The sequence below is a fragment of the Euprymna scolopes genome, chromosome 18 (genome assembly GCF_053919585.1).
Source record: "Euprymna scolopes isolate OS-2025 chromosome 18, ASM5391958v1, whole genome shotgun sequence".
Taxonomy (NCBI): domain Eukaryota; kingdom Metazoa; phylum Mollusca; class Cephalopoda; order Sepiida; family Sepiolidae; genus Euprymna; species Euprymna scolopes.
In genome coordinates this window covers 71,571,256-71,590,882 of record NC_136499.1, presented here as the reverse complement: position 1 = coordinate 71,590,882, position 19,627 = coordinate 71,571,256, and the positions used below count along the sequence as shown (strand labels likewise).

At 31.2% G+C, this 19,627-nt stretch overlaps 1 protein-coding gene across 9 annotated transcripts in view; it reads right to left on the bottom strand.

The window, feature by feature from the left end:
• LOC145297652 (N-acetylated-alpha-linked acidic dipeptidase 2-like) overlaps positions 1 to 19,627 on the bottom strand; it is a 1,311,662-nt gene that overhangs the window by 20,187 nt on the left and 1,271,848 nt on the right. For all 9 annotated transcript variants that reach the window (XM_080143816.1, XM_080143810.1, XM_080143817.1 and 6 more), the window contains 3 exons: positions 17,794 to 17,857; positions 13,154 to 13,313; positions 5,520 to 5,613 (listed from right to left, as the gene is read on the bottom strand). In XM_080143816.1, coding sequence (XP_079999942.1) covers positions 5,520 to 5,613; positions 13,154 to 13,313; positions 17,794 to 17,857 — 318 coding nt within the window. The remainder of the gene's footprint in view (positions 1 to 5,519; positions 5,614 to 13,153; positions 13,314 to 17,793; positions 17,858 to 19,627) is intronic.

The window sequence follows — 19,627 nt, the reverse complement described above, 5'->3', positions numbered from 1 at the left end:
CTGTTGAACTCAATGAAGTTATTCATTGATCTGTAGCGTTCAGTAATGGCTACTAACCAAACCGATGAACTCTCAATGAAAAGTCATCAGTCTGATGATTCTCTTGAATAGTTATTTAACTCCTTTTCACTGCTGAAAGATGTGACAAGAGAAAATGTACTCTGATCCTCAAAAATGCCTTAGCAACCAATTCGGCATTCCCCGATAAGAATACCTTAGGCGATTAGTAATAAACTTATCTGAAAGAAAGAAGGTAAATCCTGGGAAGGTGGATCTCCTACGAGGGGCGTGCAATAAGTAATGCCCCTGACCCACTTCCCATAGCAGTAGAGCAACGAAACTTGGCACAGTTATTAGTCTTTCTCTACATAGGAACCCCCCAGAGTTATGCATTTCTCCCATCGTTTGATGCAGCTCTGGAGACCGTTTTTGTAGAACACTCCAAGTTGGTCCTCCAAACACGACGTGATTTCAGAAATCAAGGCTGCATCATCTGGGAAACGCTTTCCTTTTAAAAACAACTTCATGGCTGGGAAGAGGTGAAAGTCAGAGAGTGCAAGGTCAGGAGAGTAGAGAGAATGGGGAGGATTTCATAACCACATACCCGTGCTTCTGATCTGGCGACATGCGAGTTGTGTTCTGTTGTCCTGCAGGAGGAGGGTACCTTTGCTGATCTTGCCCCGCCTCTTGATTTTGATAGCTTCCCTTAATTTCCTCAAAAGTAAAGCATAATAGGCTCCTGTAATTGTGGTACCCTTTGCCAGGAAATCTGTCATCACTACTTCGTCCTGGTCCCAGAAGACTGTGAGCATGACCTTGCCAGTGAAGGGCTGCACCCTTGCCTTCTTTGGAGGTGGTGAGTCCAAGTGCTTCCACTGCATTGACTGGGCTTTGGTCTCTGGATCATAGTGATGGACCCAGGTTTCATCCTGTGTAATCAGTCTTTTGGACTGATTGTCGAGGACGTATCATCGATTGGTATAAATGTAACTTAGACTGGACAAGATTATGAAGAAATCTCTCTCTCTCTCTCTCTCTCTCTCTCTCTCTCTCTCTCTCTCTCTCTCTCTCTCTCTCTCTCTCTCTTTACTGGAAATTATAATTCATCCTTTATGATATCATTCCTCTTTTGAGGCATCATCCAATGTGCACAATAATAAGATACAAATATACAAGATACACAGAAATTTTAAGTACACTACATCCTCTGAGTTTAACAAAAAAAAAAAAAAAATATATATATATATATATATATATATATATATATATATATATATATATATATATATATATAAAGCCATTGTTCAAGTAAATGAACTGCAACCTTAAGAGCTATGTGTGGTCTATCGTCTTTTTATTAGTTCATCATTTATGACATCATAAAAAATCTTTTCAATGTATTCCATCGATCTTAGTGTGTGACACCATCCCTTTGCTATGTCATCCAGCAAGTATCTTCTTGGCACATCTCCAAATTCATTGTCGAGCACTTGGCGCGTTCTCGCTTCTGTAATGGTGTGAGCAATCTGGGAATCCATTTGGCAGACACCTTATGCATATGCAAATGGTCATGAATGATAGTTTCCACAGACCCTGTACTAATCTTGACATCTTGGGCTATTTGACGAATAGTAATGCGCCGATCTTCCAAAATGGCAGCCTCAACTTGACGGACAGATGCCTCATCAATGTCAGAAGGGGGGGCAACCAGGTCTGGGAGCTGTTTCCACAGACTTCTGACCATGTTTGAATTCATTATGCCAGCGTTTTACAAGGTCATATGATGAGGCATTATCACCATAAGTTTCTTTCATTTCATCAAAAGTCTCCTGTGGTGTGCGTCCTTTCAAATACAAAAACTGGATCACTGCTCGACATTCAATAGGCTCCATTTCACACCTGACTCAGTTCAAACATCTGTAAAACAGAAACCACAATTAGTGCAGAGCTGTAATTTGCCACATAACCCGTAGAGATATAAATCATTGCACATGCAAAATTTCAACTAGATCAGACAACTGGAAGTGGGTCAGGGGCATTTCTTATTGCACGCCCCTCACACCGGTCCAACAGATGGAAGGTATTTCCCTACTCAAAGATGGTCCAGAGACTTGGACTGATTGTCGAGGACGTATCATCGATTGGTATAAATGTAACTTAGACTGGACAAGATTATGAAGAAATCTCTCTCTCTCTTTCTCTCTTTTTTTTTCTCTCTCTCTCTCTCTCTCTCTCTCTCTCTCTCTCTTTACTGGAAATTATAATTCATCCTTTATGATATCATTCCTCTTTTGAGGCATCATCCAATGTGCACAATAATAAGATACAAATATACAAGATACACAGAAATTTTAAGTACACTACATCCTCTGAGTTTAACAAATATATATATATATATATATATATATATATATATATATATATATATATATATATATATATATATATATAAAGCCATTGTTCAAGTAAATGAACTGCAACCTTAAGAGCTATGTGTGGTCTATCGTCTTTTTATTAGTTCATCATTTATGACGTCATAAAAATCTTTTCAATGTATTCCATCGATCTTAGTGTGTGACACCATCCCTTTGCTATGTCATCCAGCGAGTATGGAAATAAACAATATGACAAATAAGATCCACAGAGCTTTAAAAGTAAATAGATAGGTATACCGATAGATTAAAATCATTAATTCTATTTGGGAATTTTGAAATGTATAGTTGAAACACTTGAAACTTCAAACTGTCAACCGCTTTCCTTCCATTTTTTAAATTACCTAACTCCTTATTTACTTTATCATCCTTTTATATTTGATTAAGTGAATTTGAGAATGATTTTTATAAAAACATTATTGTTATGTGGGTTTGAAATTTATACCTACCATTATTATCCCAAGTATTTAAAAAGAATTGAAAAAAATCTAGGTTAATTTTTTTTATTTGTAATTATGTCAAAAACTGTTTCATTTATATTTCTTACAACATTAATTTTGTAAAGTAAAATTTGACTTTCAAATGAAATCATTTATATTTTAATTTACTTGTCTGACGTCCGGTGTCACAAAAAAAAAAAAAAAAAAAAATCATCATCGCAAACATTAATGAGAAACGAATTATCCCTATCGTTACTCTTTTATCAGTTAAAAATCATTAAAACCATTTCCTTTCCAAAAATTAAAAAAAAAACATAACTGTCTGTTTACGGTTTGCAATTAGCTATTTTATTTTATAATTTAAAAAGTCATGTTGAGAGGAGTCTGTAAGTTTTATTATTATTATAGATTCATATTAAAATTTAAAAATATATGTGTAAGTGAATTGACCTCTGTTCCTTTATAAGTTATATTAAAAATTATTCAGAAAAAAAAAACAAAATAATGTGTTGTGTGTTGAATTTTCATTAAAAAATAATGTAGCTTTAAAAAGTGAAAGAATTTAGGGTACTCTTGCATAATTTGACCCGAATTCTCATGATTTCCCGTCAAGCCTGGATCGGCTGAGACCGGCAATTATCGGTGTCAGCCAAGTGTTGTTCAAATGTTGAAACGCTAATTCAACTTTAAAAAGTTTTTTTTTTTTTTTTAAATGTTTTTAGCAGTTTTTTATTTTATGATTAGTTATTTTTAATGATTTAATTTGAATATTTTTTGTACTTCAATTTCTGGGAGTTTGCTCAGCCAATGAAAAAGCGATATGTAAATGAAAGCAGACGACATTTGAATTGGAAGAAATCGACTGAACCCCCCAAAAAGCTGACAAACAACTATATTTTCAGACTCACCAAACAGAAAAATGACAGGCAAGGAAATAAATCTGTGCATGCTAGAAAAACAAATGGAAACGCCGATGCAGACAATCTCATATTGTCAGGAAAAGAAATTGCTTTCCCAAAGAATGAGGTGCACCAATTGTAAACACAAATGTTTACTAAAAAAAAAGATTGTGCATAAAGGATGGCTTCTCCTGGCGGTGTACCAATGGACAATGTAGACAATGGGTATCATTGCACACAGGATCGTTAACTTTCTGAGAGAAATTTGTCAGGAGTATTTCCTGAGGAATCCCCGGCAGATAGGAGGCCCAGGGTACCCTGTAGAAATTGATGAATCTCTATTTAACCGAAGAAAACATAACGTAGGGAGAATCCTTGAACCACTCTGAGTCAAAACAGCATAACTAGCAAGAATGCAGGATCAGCCAGGAGCTTCTGGGTACATATTTACTTGAATTTATGTGGAGAAAAAAATTTGGAAACGATCCTTTTGTTTCCATCATAAATCACATTTCCGAAAGCTACCCGGTTGGGGGGGGCTTCCTTCAATTTCCTCTACCCCGCCCATCACCTCCCTCTTTGCTGTCGATGGCCGATCAACAGTCAACCGAAGTAAAAGATTCTTAAGGAATATCCTCATCTCAAGAAAGTTCTTCCACCAGCAATTAACAACCATATAAAAAAAATCACTATTTCTTGAAAAAAACAAACAAAAAAAAAAACATGTTTTTCTATTTCTGTGTAATCCCCCCCCCTACCTAAAAAAAAAAACCTGACTGAACGAAAAGTCTTGAAAATAAAATAAAAAAATAAGAAAAAAATACGGTTAAAGAAAAACAACAAAAAAATTTTACTTACACCTAACATTTATATGGGTAAACAACCTTTTCTTGAAGATAACAATATTTACATAACTTGCTGTTGGTAAATATTTTGCAAAAAAAAAAAAAATAATAAATAAATACTAAAATAAATTAAATAAACATATTTGCTTTTTTCAAGGTAGGATTTTTGTTATTTTTTGATAATTTGCATTTGTATTTTTTTTTTCGGTTTGTTTTGTTTTTTTACTTAGTTTGCGTCTGTTACGCCACTCGGCTGACACCGATGATTGCCAGTCTTGCCCGATCCAGGCTTGATGGAAAATCACGCGAATTCGGGTCAAATTATGCAAGAGTACCGAATTTAGTACAAAAAACATGTTTTAAATTCGTCGTTTTATTTTTCATTCATTTTATTTATAATGTGTTTTAAATTTTTTCAACTATCGTGGAATTTCACCGGGTTCTGCTAGTTTATATTAATACATTATCTTTTTCTTAGTATCTAGTTTAATTTGGAATTTTAACTACAATACAGAAATAGACTAATGAAAAGTATTTCTTTTACGTTTAGAAAATAATATACCTTTATTTAGAAAAACAAACTAACAAAAAAAACAAAAAAAAACAGAATGACTCATCATATTACACAATATAAACCAAAACATGGAGTACTCTTGAGTACTCCATGTTTCATAGAAAAAGTAAAATTATTGACAAAGTGCTTCGATCTAGTAAATTTAGTTTCAGTGGTAGTTTCATTAAAAAAAAAAAAATGTTCAGAATGCTTATCGCATGAATATTCAGGATGAGAAGATGAAAATTTATCACTTCATGAAATAGAAAAGATAAGAAAATGAAATTCTGAAATCTGAAAATAACATTTGGAAACATGAAAAGAAAGAAAAAAGTTGATAATAAACTTACATCTTTGTTATACATATATGCTGGTGCCACCGATGGAATACCCAGTTGGTAGATAAAAGGGGAGTGGTCACCATCACCATCGAGCTGGGAAATACTGCGTACACACAAAAAAAAAAAAAAGAAAGAAAAGAAAAAGTTATTATTTTCATTAAAATGTAACAAGATGTGGTCAATATACAGATGATGACAAAATACAAAAAGCGGTCCGTCAGTTTGTTCATCTGCTACAGCTACTGTTTGTCAGCTACCAGTGTTGTTGCTGTTGTTTCTCATTGTTCTGCTTCTATTTGTGTTATATACTGGATAGTTTACTGTACTGACTTTTGAACTGAACCTTTTATTTAATGCATGGGGAGAAGACATAAATAATTTTTATTATATTCTTAGTATCACCTGTAATGAGGACTAAACTTTCAGCATATTACAATGGATAAAATTTTCAAGCGTTTGTTGTTTGTGATGGATTGATAAATTAAGATTAGTCGTTAGTCATTGTTAGTACACACAAGACACCATAGAGAACTTGAATGCCTACTAGACACAATCCTCGAGTGTCTAAGGTCTCTCTGTACAGGGGTTTGTCAGAACAATCTGGCATGAGGATACTTTTTCCATAGAAGTAAACCCTGACCAAATATTCAAAATCACATAGTGTTTCGCAGCCCAAATAAGATCTCCTCACTACGGCTACCCCAAATCTTTTCTGAGGAATGGTGCACCTTTTCCAAGTGATATTACCTCAAGTAATAGCACGAAGCTGGATACTCCACCAGACTAGATAAATTCTCGTCCTGGAATCCAGTAAGACCAAGAGACCAAAATAAAAGATATACTACAACGTATAAAAATGGTTAATTGGGGAGAGGAAAATTATGTTCTCAATTTCTTTACTAACTCAGTGCTTGAGAGATAAAGAACTTTAATGGAACATTCGAATATCTATGTATCTCATATAGACTTCAAGTGTTAGCCCCAGGTCGTGGGCCTCTTGATTTCTGAGAACTTCGAGAGAAGTAAAATAAAACAAAAAAAGAAAAACATGTACAATTATCTCTTAAAAAAAAGTGTTTCTTTCTATTTTGTTAGCATAAGTGTGATACTATGGACATACCCCCACTGTCCTGAGCTAAAATTCAGCTAATGAGAGGAAATGATTCAATAACAAAGCAAAAGTATAGAAAATAAATAAAAAGATGATGAGAGGTCATCAAGGTCTTTTGAATTCTTGAGACAGTTTTTGAATAGGATCGCTTTCTCTGTGATGGTATCAGACATACATCCAGAGTAGAACTGATATCAACAGAATGTGTTAACGTTTGTGTTTTCGTATTTTTATATTTTTTATACCAGTAAGCCAGTGCTTGCACATTCGGCAATTACCAATGTGAGAGATGACAAGACAGCCAAAACGAGAACACGAAAGAGAAGAAAACCACAGCAAACAGCATTTGGGGTCGGCGATTGTTGGAGGGGGGATACACATGGCTTCACATAAACAATTAACAAAATTATGTAAATGTCTTATTATTGTCTGCTACATGTTTTAGTACCTCGTTCATATTTTCTCTCACGATTTATCGTTCCGATTCGTGTCTATTCTTATTTCACTTTATTGTTTACGTCATTGGTTTATATAATGGGCATTCTTTGTATTAATTCTGAGTTGATATTTTTTGTGAATATCATTTGTTTGTATCCCAACCTGAAAACCTAATTTGCTTTAATTGAACTCAAGTCAAAATATAAAGTTACATTTCTAAGACCTTAAACATTTTAATAACTCATTTGATTTTTTTTTTTCTCATTTTCCAGCCATACTTAGAAGCAGGTGTATAAAAATAGTTAGAACCAGACATTTTCCACATTTAAAGTTTAAAATTACATAAGAAAATGAAAAATTCCAGTAGAAGTTAAAAGTAAAATGAGAGATACGTGTACAGCAAATTGTTTTATTGCAGGAAGTCTGAAGTGATATCGAGGGAGGAAGGAGGAAAAAGGGCGCTTCTACACTATTGGGACGAAATTTCGGAAATTATAATAGTGAATTTCACATGAAAACAATGGTATCTACATATTCCTCGTATTGTTAAGATGATTATAAATCGATAAGGTAGAAAATTATTTATTAAAGAAAATTCAAAAAAATTATATATATATATATATATATATATAATATAAAGCTGAATGTGTGTGTATCTGGTCACGAATAGGCTCCTATATGGTTGACTATTTTAAAAAACTGATTACATATAATGATAGAATATGTATCGAGACACAGGAATGGGTATGTTTGATCTGGCAGAACGGTGGTCCATTAAAATTGTGGGGTCTGCGTTTGCGCCTGGTCCACAAGTATGGAAATAAAAAATTTAAAAAAAAATCGTTTACAAGTGTTTTTGATATAGATATACATAAGAATACTTCGATAAGTATGTTTTAACGTAAATGCGGATGGTATAATAAAATCGTAGGGTCTGCGTTCGCGCCTGGCCTCCCTAGAATAGAAATAGGCACAAACTTTAATAAAGACTTTTCATACCTATCTGCGTAAGTATACTTTGATAATTATGTATACTTTGATAATTATGATAATTAGTTTGAAGAAATATGGTATAATAAAATTATGGGGTGTTCGTTCGCACCTGACCTCCATAGAATGGAAATATGTCACAAAGTTTAACAAGGTTTTTTAATATAGATCCACAGAATATTGTGATAAGTGTTTCAGTGTGAACAGGTATGGTATAATAAATTATGGGGTTTATTTATTTTATTTTTACTTTTGCTTTGGTTTTGATACCCCCAAATTCAACCCAAATTTTCAGAACCTATCATACTTTCATAAATCAGAGTCCATTTTCTGTAGGCTGTTTTTGAACCCAGTAAACGACGAGTACTTTTGCTAGTATATATATATATATATATATATATATATATATATATATATATATATATATACATATATATATATATATATATACATATATATATATATATATACATACATATATATATATATATACATACATATATATATATATATACATACATATATATATATATATACATACATATATATATACATATATATATATATACATATATATATATATATACATATATATATATATATATATATATATATACATACATATATATATATACATATATATATATATATATACATATATATATATACATACATATATATATATACATACATATATATATATACATATATATATATATACATACATATATATATACATACATATATATATATACATATATATATATATACATATATATATATACATACATATATATATATATACATATATATATATACATACATATATATATATACATATATATATATATATATACATATATATATATACATACATATATATATATATACATATATATATATATATATACATACATATATATATATATATACATATATATATATATACATATATATATATATACATACATATATATATATATACATACATATATATATATATATATACATACATATATATATATATATACATACATACATATATATACATACATACATATATATATATATATATATATATATATATATATATATATATATATATATATATATATATATATATATATATAGGCACTTTTAAATTGCAATCTTATATTCTTATTTTTGTGGTCATGGAAGAACGTGAGAAAAAATCGGTTTAGGCATTAAAGGCTTTAATTTAAAGCAATTTAATGTTGTTTTCTTTATATATTAAGAATAATTTCCATTAAAAATCAAGTTATTATCATGCATTTAAATTTGAGAAAAGCAGTTTTCACTCAATTTCGTGATTACATAAACACGGCATCAGGTAAAATTCGGTGACCATTTGGTTTTGTTTTGGCTTCATGTAATGTTAACACTTCAAGCGTGCTTTTTTAATTTTTAGCTGCATAATATTAACTGGATTCTTAATGGAAATAATTTAATAATATATAAGAAAAAGCAACACTATAAAACCATTTTTAATACCAAAGCAAAATTTTGCTCGCGTTCGTTTAAGATCACGATGACATCGTATTATTTTAATTTTTAGTATTTTGTGGTAAGAAATTTAGAGTTATTTCCCTTCCCATTTAAATATTTAAGTACTGTTCAACCGAAACTGACATTCTTCTATTTAACTTTTTATTTGCATAATTACACTGCTATTTCGCACTATTGCACTATCATCTTTTAGGTTACTTGTGAAGTTTAATATCACCATACAAATTTGGGAAGTAATTCTTAACACGAGCAGTGGGAGGGGCTTTGTTAATTCTACGGAACTCTCCTAAAATTAAAACGATTAATTTGCCTGGTGGTTCAGATTAGAAACATTAAACCTGCTTACTTTACAAATATCAACAACTAGATGGTAATTATAATATTAACCTTTATTAAAGTTTCACTGTGATAAATACATGGTAAGGTAATTTCAATCATCGGCTTTTTAATTGTTTTTAAAAATGTTTCGAAAAGCAATAACACATATGCAATGTGATTTAGAGTTATTTCCCTTAGATAAAGAACTATTGTTACCTCCCTTTAATAAAAGACTATGAAAAATGGAAGTATCGAAATACAGCGGAACACGAAACTAAAGTTTTATTAGCAGTCTTCCATTTTAGCGGTCAACACGGCTAAAGCTTGAAAAAAAAAAAAAAAAAAAAAAAACTTGACTTATGTGTATACTCTGTGGAGTTTCATCACATGTTTGAAAACAAAATTCCGCAAACTTTTCACGACCTTGGGTCAGTTTTTTAAGCCACCATCTGGTCGGCCCACCTCTGGTGATCATTCTTTTAATAGTAGCCGGGCATTATTTTCAAATTTATAATCATTATACATTGCACCCTATAATAGTACACCACAAAAGAAAAATGAAATAATTAAAAAGTATTGTAGAGTTTGGATGGGGGATCAGTTTAGCATACAAATTTTTCGTAAAATGATTACTCAAATTTGAGGATTAAACCAAGCACTTTTTATAAAATCTTATGTTTACAAATTTATTTTATAGATTATAAAAACAACAACAACAACAACAACAACACACACACACACACACACACACACGATATGATTTTGGAATCTTAGGTAGGATGACCCCCGGTATTCTTAAGGTATTGTGGTGAATGAGAACTTTAAGGTCAAGCATAGACTAGCAAAGGTAGTCTGTGTTTAACTCTGCCCTCGTGGTTTAGGAAAGTAAACAACAACAAAAAAACCCAAAAAAACAAAAACAAACAAACAAAAAACAACAACTCAATTTTGAATTAGAAAGGCGTTTTAAGGACATGTAACAATTTTTTTTTTAATTGACTTTAAAAATCAATAGTAGGGGTCGTTTTGGGGTATTTAAAATTGTTTTTGCCTAATCCCAGTCAAACTAATGATTTTATTTTTTTTATCGCTCTAGATTTCGAGTTAAGGAGAAGAGTGTGATATAATTTTATTTAAAATTTCATTTTTAATTTCAAGTTTTTTAGATTATTTACATATTTATATTCCTGTATCATCAACCCATCATTTCTTAGAAATTAAATCATCTCTTGAAAATGACTCTTTGACATTTCTTAAAAAATTATATGTCCTGAAAATGCTGTTTGGTAGAAAGTGTTGAACCCAAAATCTGATAATTCCATGTTAAATATAAATTTAACATGGAATTATCAGATTTTGGGTTCAACACTTTCTGATCTCCTATTATAAAACTGATCTCCTATTATAAATTCTAAACTAATTATTTTTAAAATTAGAAAACTATTTTTTCCACCATGTTTTTTAAGGCATTTATGTATAATCTAATTTTTATTTTCGGGTGAATTTGTATAACATGTACATATACAAATTTACTTATTTTTTTCTTTTATTAAATATTAATATTAAAAAAAAAAAGTATGGGACAAACAGTAAACCTCAATTGAAAACCTCAGTTGCATGTATACCCTGGACAGTGTAAATGACAATGTCAGTTTTTGCAGCAAGTGGTTGCTGTTCACTTGCATACAGCTCCTGGTATTCTAAAATGGTCAGCCATCTTATACTGACCAGACTTAACATGGCTCCATTTTGATGATTTATAAGAACCAGTGTATCAATGTGATTATTCTGTATATAGTATCAAGTTAGTGCTGATGTTTATCCGATTTATTTGATATTCAGAAGTGTTTATTAGTTTCAAAAATCTCTTCCCTACATTTATCTTTATGCTTTTGCTATATAGTGGATTAAACCAATTTCTATTTAGAACTCAAACTTTACAGCAACCATTATTGTTGCATGATATAAAATTTGAGTTGATTGGAATAGTTGTATCTGTAAAGGTGGGTATTTTCTCTGAAATATTGTAATATATGGTCTTCACACTTAACTCTCCAGTAAGTGGAGTAACGCTGAAAGCAAGTACAGTAGAAACCTGGGATACGGCATTAAAAATTAGTAACAAAATACAGTACAGTATATAATACACATGTATATAATCAAATAACATTATATATAAATAACACTGTAAGGTGGGGCAAATACCGTAACCAGGGGACAGAAAAACATTGCATTCCACATCGTAACCTGAAAAAACTGTATCCTAGACCACTGTATCTTGGGGTTCTACTGTAAATAAGACGTTTCTGAAATTTTGAGATGAGGATTGGTTATTCATATTATTTAGATCCATCGGACGACTGTTCTCATCTTGAGTGTGATTTTCACGTTTCGATCGATCTAACCTCCAACATTCTTCAGGTGTATCTTGTCAAACTTGGGAATGTTTCTGTCGAAGTCGGGAATTTAGACGGAATTTCGAGCAGAATTCTTTATTCAATTCACGGGGGTAGCATGCTCTTGTTCCATCAGCCATGACTGGATAGAGGTCCTAAGTAATTTGCAATTGTATTTTTCGGTCGCCATCACTGAGGATTGAACCTTCAACCTTCAGGAGAATATCACTTTTACGATTGATTTTGCCAAGTACTCTAACCACTCCGCCTCGGGTCCTTACGGAGTTTAAAAGGGAAAACCAAGGAAAACATGGGAGGAAACGATAAAAATGGTCCTGAGGGAAAGGCAGCGACTACCCGCCACTGCACAACTGTGACTGCCAGTGACTACCACTGACCACGGGTATCCGCAAAAAAACATTCCAGAGTTTGACAAGACACACCTGAAGAAGGTTTGAGGTTACATCGACCGAAACGTTGTGAAAATCACACTCAAGATGAGAACAGTAATCTGATAAATCTGAATAATATTGTAAATTAATTGTAAAAAAAAAAAAAAAATTTGAAAACCAAAGCAAAGAAATTTATCACTTTTACTTTCATCTTGTTTTCAGTCCTTCTCTACCAACCTGCCATATTTTCACATTGTTAATATGTTAATAGTCTTCTATAAATGATCTATATATTTCTGTTTAGATTTCTGAATTTAACTGTAAGCCTACTATTTTTTTAAGGATGTTGCATAATCTGTTTTAACTTGTTGAAGATAGTGGGAATGTTATGAAATATATAGTTGATGTAAAAATAAGTATCAGAAAAGAAGAAAAAAGAAACAAAAAACTCTATTTAAGGCTGATACTTACTTTGGTCGCAGTTTATCTCCATTTGGGAAGTTATTAAGCCAAGTGTCGTAGACAGTGTGTTTGGAACCTGGTTCTGCAAATGGACATCCAACTGTTTTGGTGGCATTCATGATTAGACCTACCAAGAGTGGGCTGGCAGCAGCAAAGAAGCTATGGTTACCTGTAATTAATAAAATTCAAAATATGGAGAAATAGAAAATTCTAAGATATGAATTGTGGGTTTGTTTTGCAATACACATTGGTACAAAAAAGTGGTTCGAAAACAAATATATAATACATAAATATAATCAAAGGCAAGATAAATTACTCAGCTGGAAAAGTTTTTAGTGGTTTTACTTACTTTAAAACGTTTAATCGGTTTGAAAGATAAATAGTGTTTAACATTAGATGAGAACAAATTGGGTGCCGCGAATTGACACCTAAATGTTTGAAGTTTTGATAATGACTTAAAAATAGAAAATAAAGAAATAATTTTAAAAATTGACCCAATAAATGTTACCGTGACATTTTTTGGGTGGGCTCCTAACAGTATGTTTTCTTTTTATCTTTTAGTCATTATCAAAACTTATAAAAATATTTAGGTATCAATTCATGGAACTCAATTTATTCTCACCATTTTTCTTATCTTGGGTTAGTGAATGTAGAACTGTTGAGGTAGCAGGTTCAGTGACAGTAGCCAAAATGACAGAGATAGTGACTGGCACTTGATGACAATGCCTGACAATTAAAAGGGAAGACCAAGAAAAACATGGGAAGAAGTGATAAAAGTAGTGCCAAGGAAAAGGAGGATAAATAAAGACTTGGCAGAGATAGGTTACTTTGGAAGACAATTTCTTAAAGTCATCCAACGTATGTGAACATGTAAAATAGACATTAAACTGAATACGATTCTATCAAAATTTCCTACTCTACAATGCCTAACCTAGCACAGATGATAATAACATCGAACAAGAAAAAAGAATCAAATTAGCTCAGGCCACCCCTTTCCTCTTATTGCCAAAAACTAACTGCAATTGTAACAATAAGCAAGACTGCCCACTCAAAAACGATTGCATTCACAGAGATATGATATATTCATGTACTGTTACTGAGTTACCTCTAAACGCCCCTACAATAGTTGCAAGTAATTCTCCCATGACAAAAATCACGCATCCATCTACTACCCAAAATATCACTCCAATTAGTGAATCGACCATTCCAGCAACTGTTTCACCTACAAACAACAGCGTCACAACCAACAATACAAATAATATCAATATTGATGAATATAGTGATGATAGCAATTATAATAATAATAATAGCAATAATAACATTAATAATAATAACCCACCTCATCTTTCCCAAAACACTCATAATACGCAAAACTCACCTCTGAATATAGATCACAATATCTCAGTACAAATTGAATCTACTCTTGCTAATTATAACAACCCTGAATTAAACTGCAATCCCACCCCAAATCCTTACAGAAATACACGTAGCATTAACATTACGCAAACACCAGGTAAAATATACGCTTATATTGGCGCCACTTCAGCATTGATAAAGGTTAGAATATCTAACCAAAATTCTTCCTTTAATAATGAAATCACTGAACCAAGGAACTTCCCTAACCCCTTTAATTAAAATACTTAAATCTAAAAACACCTCTTTTTCTATAAATTGGGCTATTCTTAAAAAGTCAAAGACTTATACTCCAGGTTCTAAGTTTTGTCATTTTTGCATATCTAAACCTATAAGTATAATTACTTCCCCCCCTCCCAAGTATCAACTTAATTGATTCCAAAAGCGAACTTATTTCCCAATGTAAACATAAGAACAATTCAAATACAACCAATTCGAAATTACTTAGTTCACGTCTTAAACATTCCACTATAAATTTACTCAATATCTTAATTTTTTTCTTGTGTAAAACTAAAGAAGCTACTGCATACCAACCCTGGCGTTATATGTATATCTGTTTTTATGTGTAATGTGTGAATGTATGTATGTGTATATGCATGTATATGTATGCATATATATATTGCATATGTGTGCATGTACATATGTATGCATACAATTATATATGCATCTATGTCTTTGTATAATTACTTGTGTGTGTGTGTCCTATTGCATGTGAATGAGTTGTCTCCTTTAGTCTCAACTTTTTTCCTATATTATTTTACATTATTTCATTTTATTTTTATATATTTATTTTTTATATATTTATTTTTTATATATGTGTGTATATGCATTTATGCATTTATATATGCATATATATAATCATTGAGTGGCCTCCGGGCCTTGATAAGTGGTGACTCCTATAAAATATATATATATATATATGTGTGTGTGTGTGTGTGTGTGTGTGTATGCGTACAATTATAATTATAATCATACTTCAATTTATTAACCATCAACACCCCACCCGATTCATTTAAACATTTAAATCCTTTCCAAATTTAATAAATCTGTATTATCGTTCTCATTCACTTATGTTCCTGTCTGGATCAAATTGACCTAATCTGACCTACATTTATCTGTTCTAATAATAGATTTAGAATGATAATTTTCTGTTTCCTTTCTCCCTTCCTTATTCTCCTCCCCCCTTAACTATGACTAACTCTCCTTCACACTTCTTTTTTTCGACTTCTCAATATTCTTCCTTCCTCTTTTTATCTCTCTTTTTCATTTTCTTCTCCTTTTCTCATCACCCAATTTTCATTTTGAATCTAGACTTTAACACTTCCATTTGCTTTTTACTTAAAAAAAAGTTTTATATATAAAAAAAATTGAACTTCACTTTTCTATGATCTGATGTTTTTTCTGGAAGCGTTATTTTATTCTGAACATTTATAATTCTATTTTCTTATGGATTACCAATGGATTTCAGTGGATCCATTCTGAATTTTTCCTGTTCTGGATTTTAACCATATCCTTTTTTCCCCCTTTTTCCCGTTTCTTGCTTTCTTAATCTCACTAAGAGTTAAATACTTTTTTGATGCAAGTATGGTCAATTTCATATTTTTTGTTTCCTTCAATGCAATAACCTACAAGATTTATTGTATATTTTGCAAACCTCTTCCCTCTGATGAGAAGAACTGCATTTTTCAAAACTCCATGGAATAAGGCTTTTCTTGTTTATTTGAACTCCTTGTCAGATAATTAAAATTTTGTATATACCTTCCTGACCGGGTTGTAATGTTTTTTGAAAATTTAAATAAATTTGCAATAACAAGATTTTTAATTCATATTATCTATCTATCTATCTATCTATCTATCTATCTATCTATCTATCTATCTATCTCCTGTGTCACAACCATGTAAATTCATTTATATATATATATATATATATATATATATATATATATATATATATATATATATATATATATATATTATTATTATTATTATTATTATTATTATTATTATTAATATAAATAAATTCACATGGTCGTGACACTGGACATGCTAATGTTTTGGACAAATAGTCGGTTAAAACCAGAAGTCCTCGACGGGCGACTTAATTAATGATTATTTTCAACAGAAGAAACCAGTCCTCTTTTTTCTTCATCTGAGGACTGGTTCCTTCTGTGGAAAGCAACCATTTATTAAATCGCCTCACAAGGACTTCTGGTTTTAACTGACCACGTGGATACCCCAACCTTAACATTTAAAAATCACTGTTGATAACACTGAATGTTTTTGTTTTTCATCGTGGCATCATGCCACAAGGGATAAAAAAAGATGAAAAAAAAAAAAAAAAAGCAAAACAAAAAACTGTCTATCCTGATAAAGACATGATTACCTTGAAAAATTTGATTTATAAACAAATAAATGTTTGTTTATTTAAAAAAAATATCTGCATTGAATTGGCTTACATTTTGAATTTGCACTTAAACAACGCTTTTATCATGTAGAAAACATATCTTCATATATATATATATATATATATATATATATATATATGAAGTGAGAATGTGTGTGTGTGCACATGAGAGCATTTCTCAATCTCGAATGAATTTTTTATCTACAGACTTGAAATTTGGTACAATAGGGTATTCAAACATGTGGAAAACTTTTTAATGGGTTTTCATCCGGAAATAAAGGGCTGCTAAGGGGTAAAAATTAAAAATTTAGTACAGCATCGGATTTTTATCTGCTTGTCAACTGTTTCACGAGGTTTGAAAACACTTTTTAAAGATCCTGGTAAGCTGGTCTAAGAGTTATCATACTTGACTCACTGTTTTTAGGTTTTGGTTTCGATCTCAGCTCGAGTATTTTTTTTTACTTACAAGAAGTGAAAACATAATATTCGCATGCACATATCTCGGTTTCTTTTTGCTTTTTTTTCTACTTCATTTTTTTTTTAAAGGAATTTAGCGTTACATTTAATATCTGCGATATTTCTGTTTATAAAAAGTAAGAATTCTTCATTAATTAAAATATAATATTTATGGGTATTTTACGACCAGGCGGCCTGCTAGTATATATATATATATATAATTTAACTTGCTTATAACTTGGTTTCTGTAAACACATAAAAAAATGATAATTATTGGCATTATTTACAGACCTCAGATCATTACTGACCATATTTGATTGATGCAATAAGTCACATCTCAATTATACAATTTGTGCTTTTTCATTTTTGTACTTACCTCTGATGACAGCATCAAGATTTATATAAGCTACAGCACCACTGCTGAGCTGTTTGCTATATTCCTGCAAAAAATGAAAAACAGCTTTATATTTTAACTTGACTGTAAAATTTAACTTTTAAATTTGTAAACCATTTTTTAGTAGCATCGTTACATCTATATTCATTTGACCAGCATAGTTAGCATGTACATAGTAGTGATCATCAGTCATTCCCGAGCAACGCCATGTCTTCTTGCTTGCACACACACACACACACACACAATATATATATATATATATATATATATATATATATATATATATATAGCAAAACTGGTAATTAGTAAAAACCTGAAGAGAGTGCTCAATACTATTGCAGAGCAAATATGCGTTTTATTTTTTTTATTACCGTTTTATCTGTTTAGTTACACGTTTCGGTTGCGGAGCCATATCTACTGTCCAGCAGCCTCGTCAGACCTTACAGAAATCGTTTCTGTAAGGTCTGACGTGGCTGCTGGACTGTAAATATGGCCTGGCAACCGAAACATGTGTAACTAAACAGATAAAACGGTAATAAAAAAAAAGTATATATATATATATATATATATATATATATATAAAATAAAAAATTACAATTAAATTTACCAAAATGATCCAAGGTGGTAAAATTAAATTATATTATAAATATTACAGACTTAATATTTATAAAGTTATCTCAGCCAGATGTAAAAGCTCGATAAAACCAAATAGGAGATAGAGCTTATAATACGAGAAAACAGTTAATAAAATATGTTAAAAAGCACATAGAAATGAGTTAAAAACATATTTAATCTGAAAAGGAAACACTAGATAAGTGGATAGTCCTTAATCCGCGGAGTTTCGAAGAAATACTTTCCTTCTCATCAGATAATAATCCAAAGGCAGAAATCCATTGAAAAATTTCCAAAAATGTGTACAGCCTTTGGATTATTATGGACCATCTTCTTCCAATTACGGGATTTTTGGATTTTACTTGTGCCAATGGAAATTCAATTAACTTTCTTGAAGTTATATACTTGGATTTTACCGTCACTGGATTATTTATCTTCCACCAGACTATCCATTCATCTGTAATCACCTTTTTCTTCACCATATTCCCTCTGCTTCACTTTTTTTGTTTTCAAGTAAGATCTTTGACTTACTCGTTGTTTCATCAAATACTTTTGCATGCAAAATCCGATCCCGCATTTTGTTAATTCCTCTGGGATGTAATATATACCGGCGTCGGATGTGAGGGTTTTGGGAGAGTGCTCGGTAGTTTTTAATGTCTGTTTTATTGTTGAGGAAGTTGTTTGTATCAAGTGAAAACCAAGTCTATTAAGAGTGTCGTAGGTTTTTGTATTTTTGGTGTGGGTGGGAATGAAAAGATGTCTGTTTAGTAGTGAGGTATTTGTTTTATTTTTCTGTCTGTTTATATTATAGTGTATTTTCGTAGCCTTTTTCTTTGCATAAGAAATGAAATAGGATGGGTACTGTAGTTTTTTTAAAACATTCGTAATGTATTGAAATTTATCATTAAGATATTGAGGGCTGCATATTCTAAAGGCACGTAAGAAAAAACCAATAATCATGCCAGTCTTTATTTTATCATTGTGATGCGAGTAGTAATGAATATAATCGTTTTTGTGTGTGGTCTTTCTATGTACTTTGAAACTCAGCTCGGTTTCTGATCTGATGAGGAGTATGTCTAGAAAAGCTAGGGAGTTGTCTTGTTCGGATTCATGTGTAAATTTTATAGATGGTTCCACTGAATTTAATTTATTTCTAATTTGTTCTATTTGTGTGTTTTTAGGTATATATTCCATCCCATGTAAC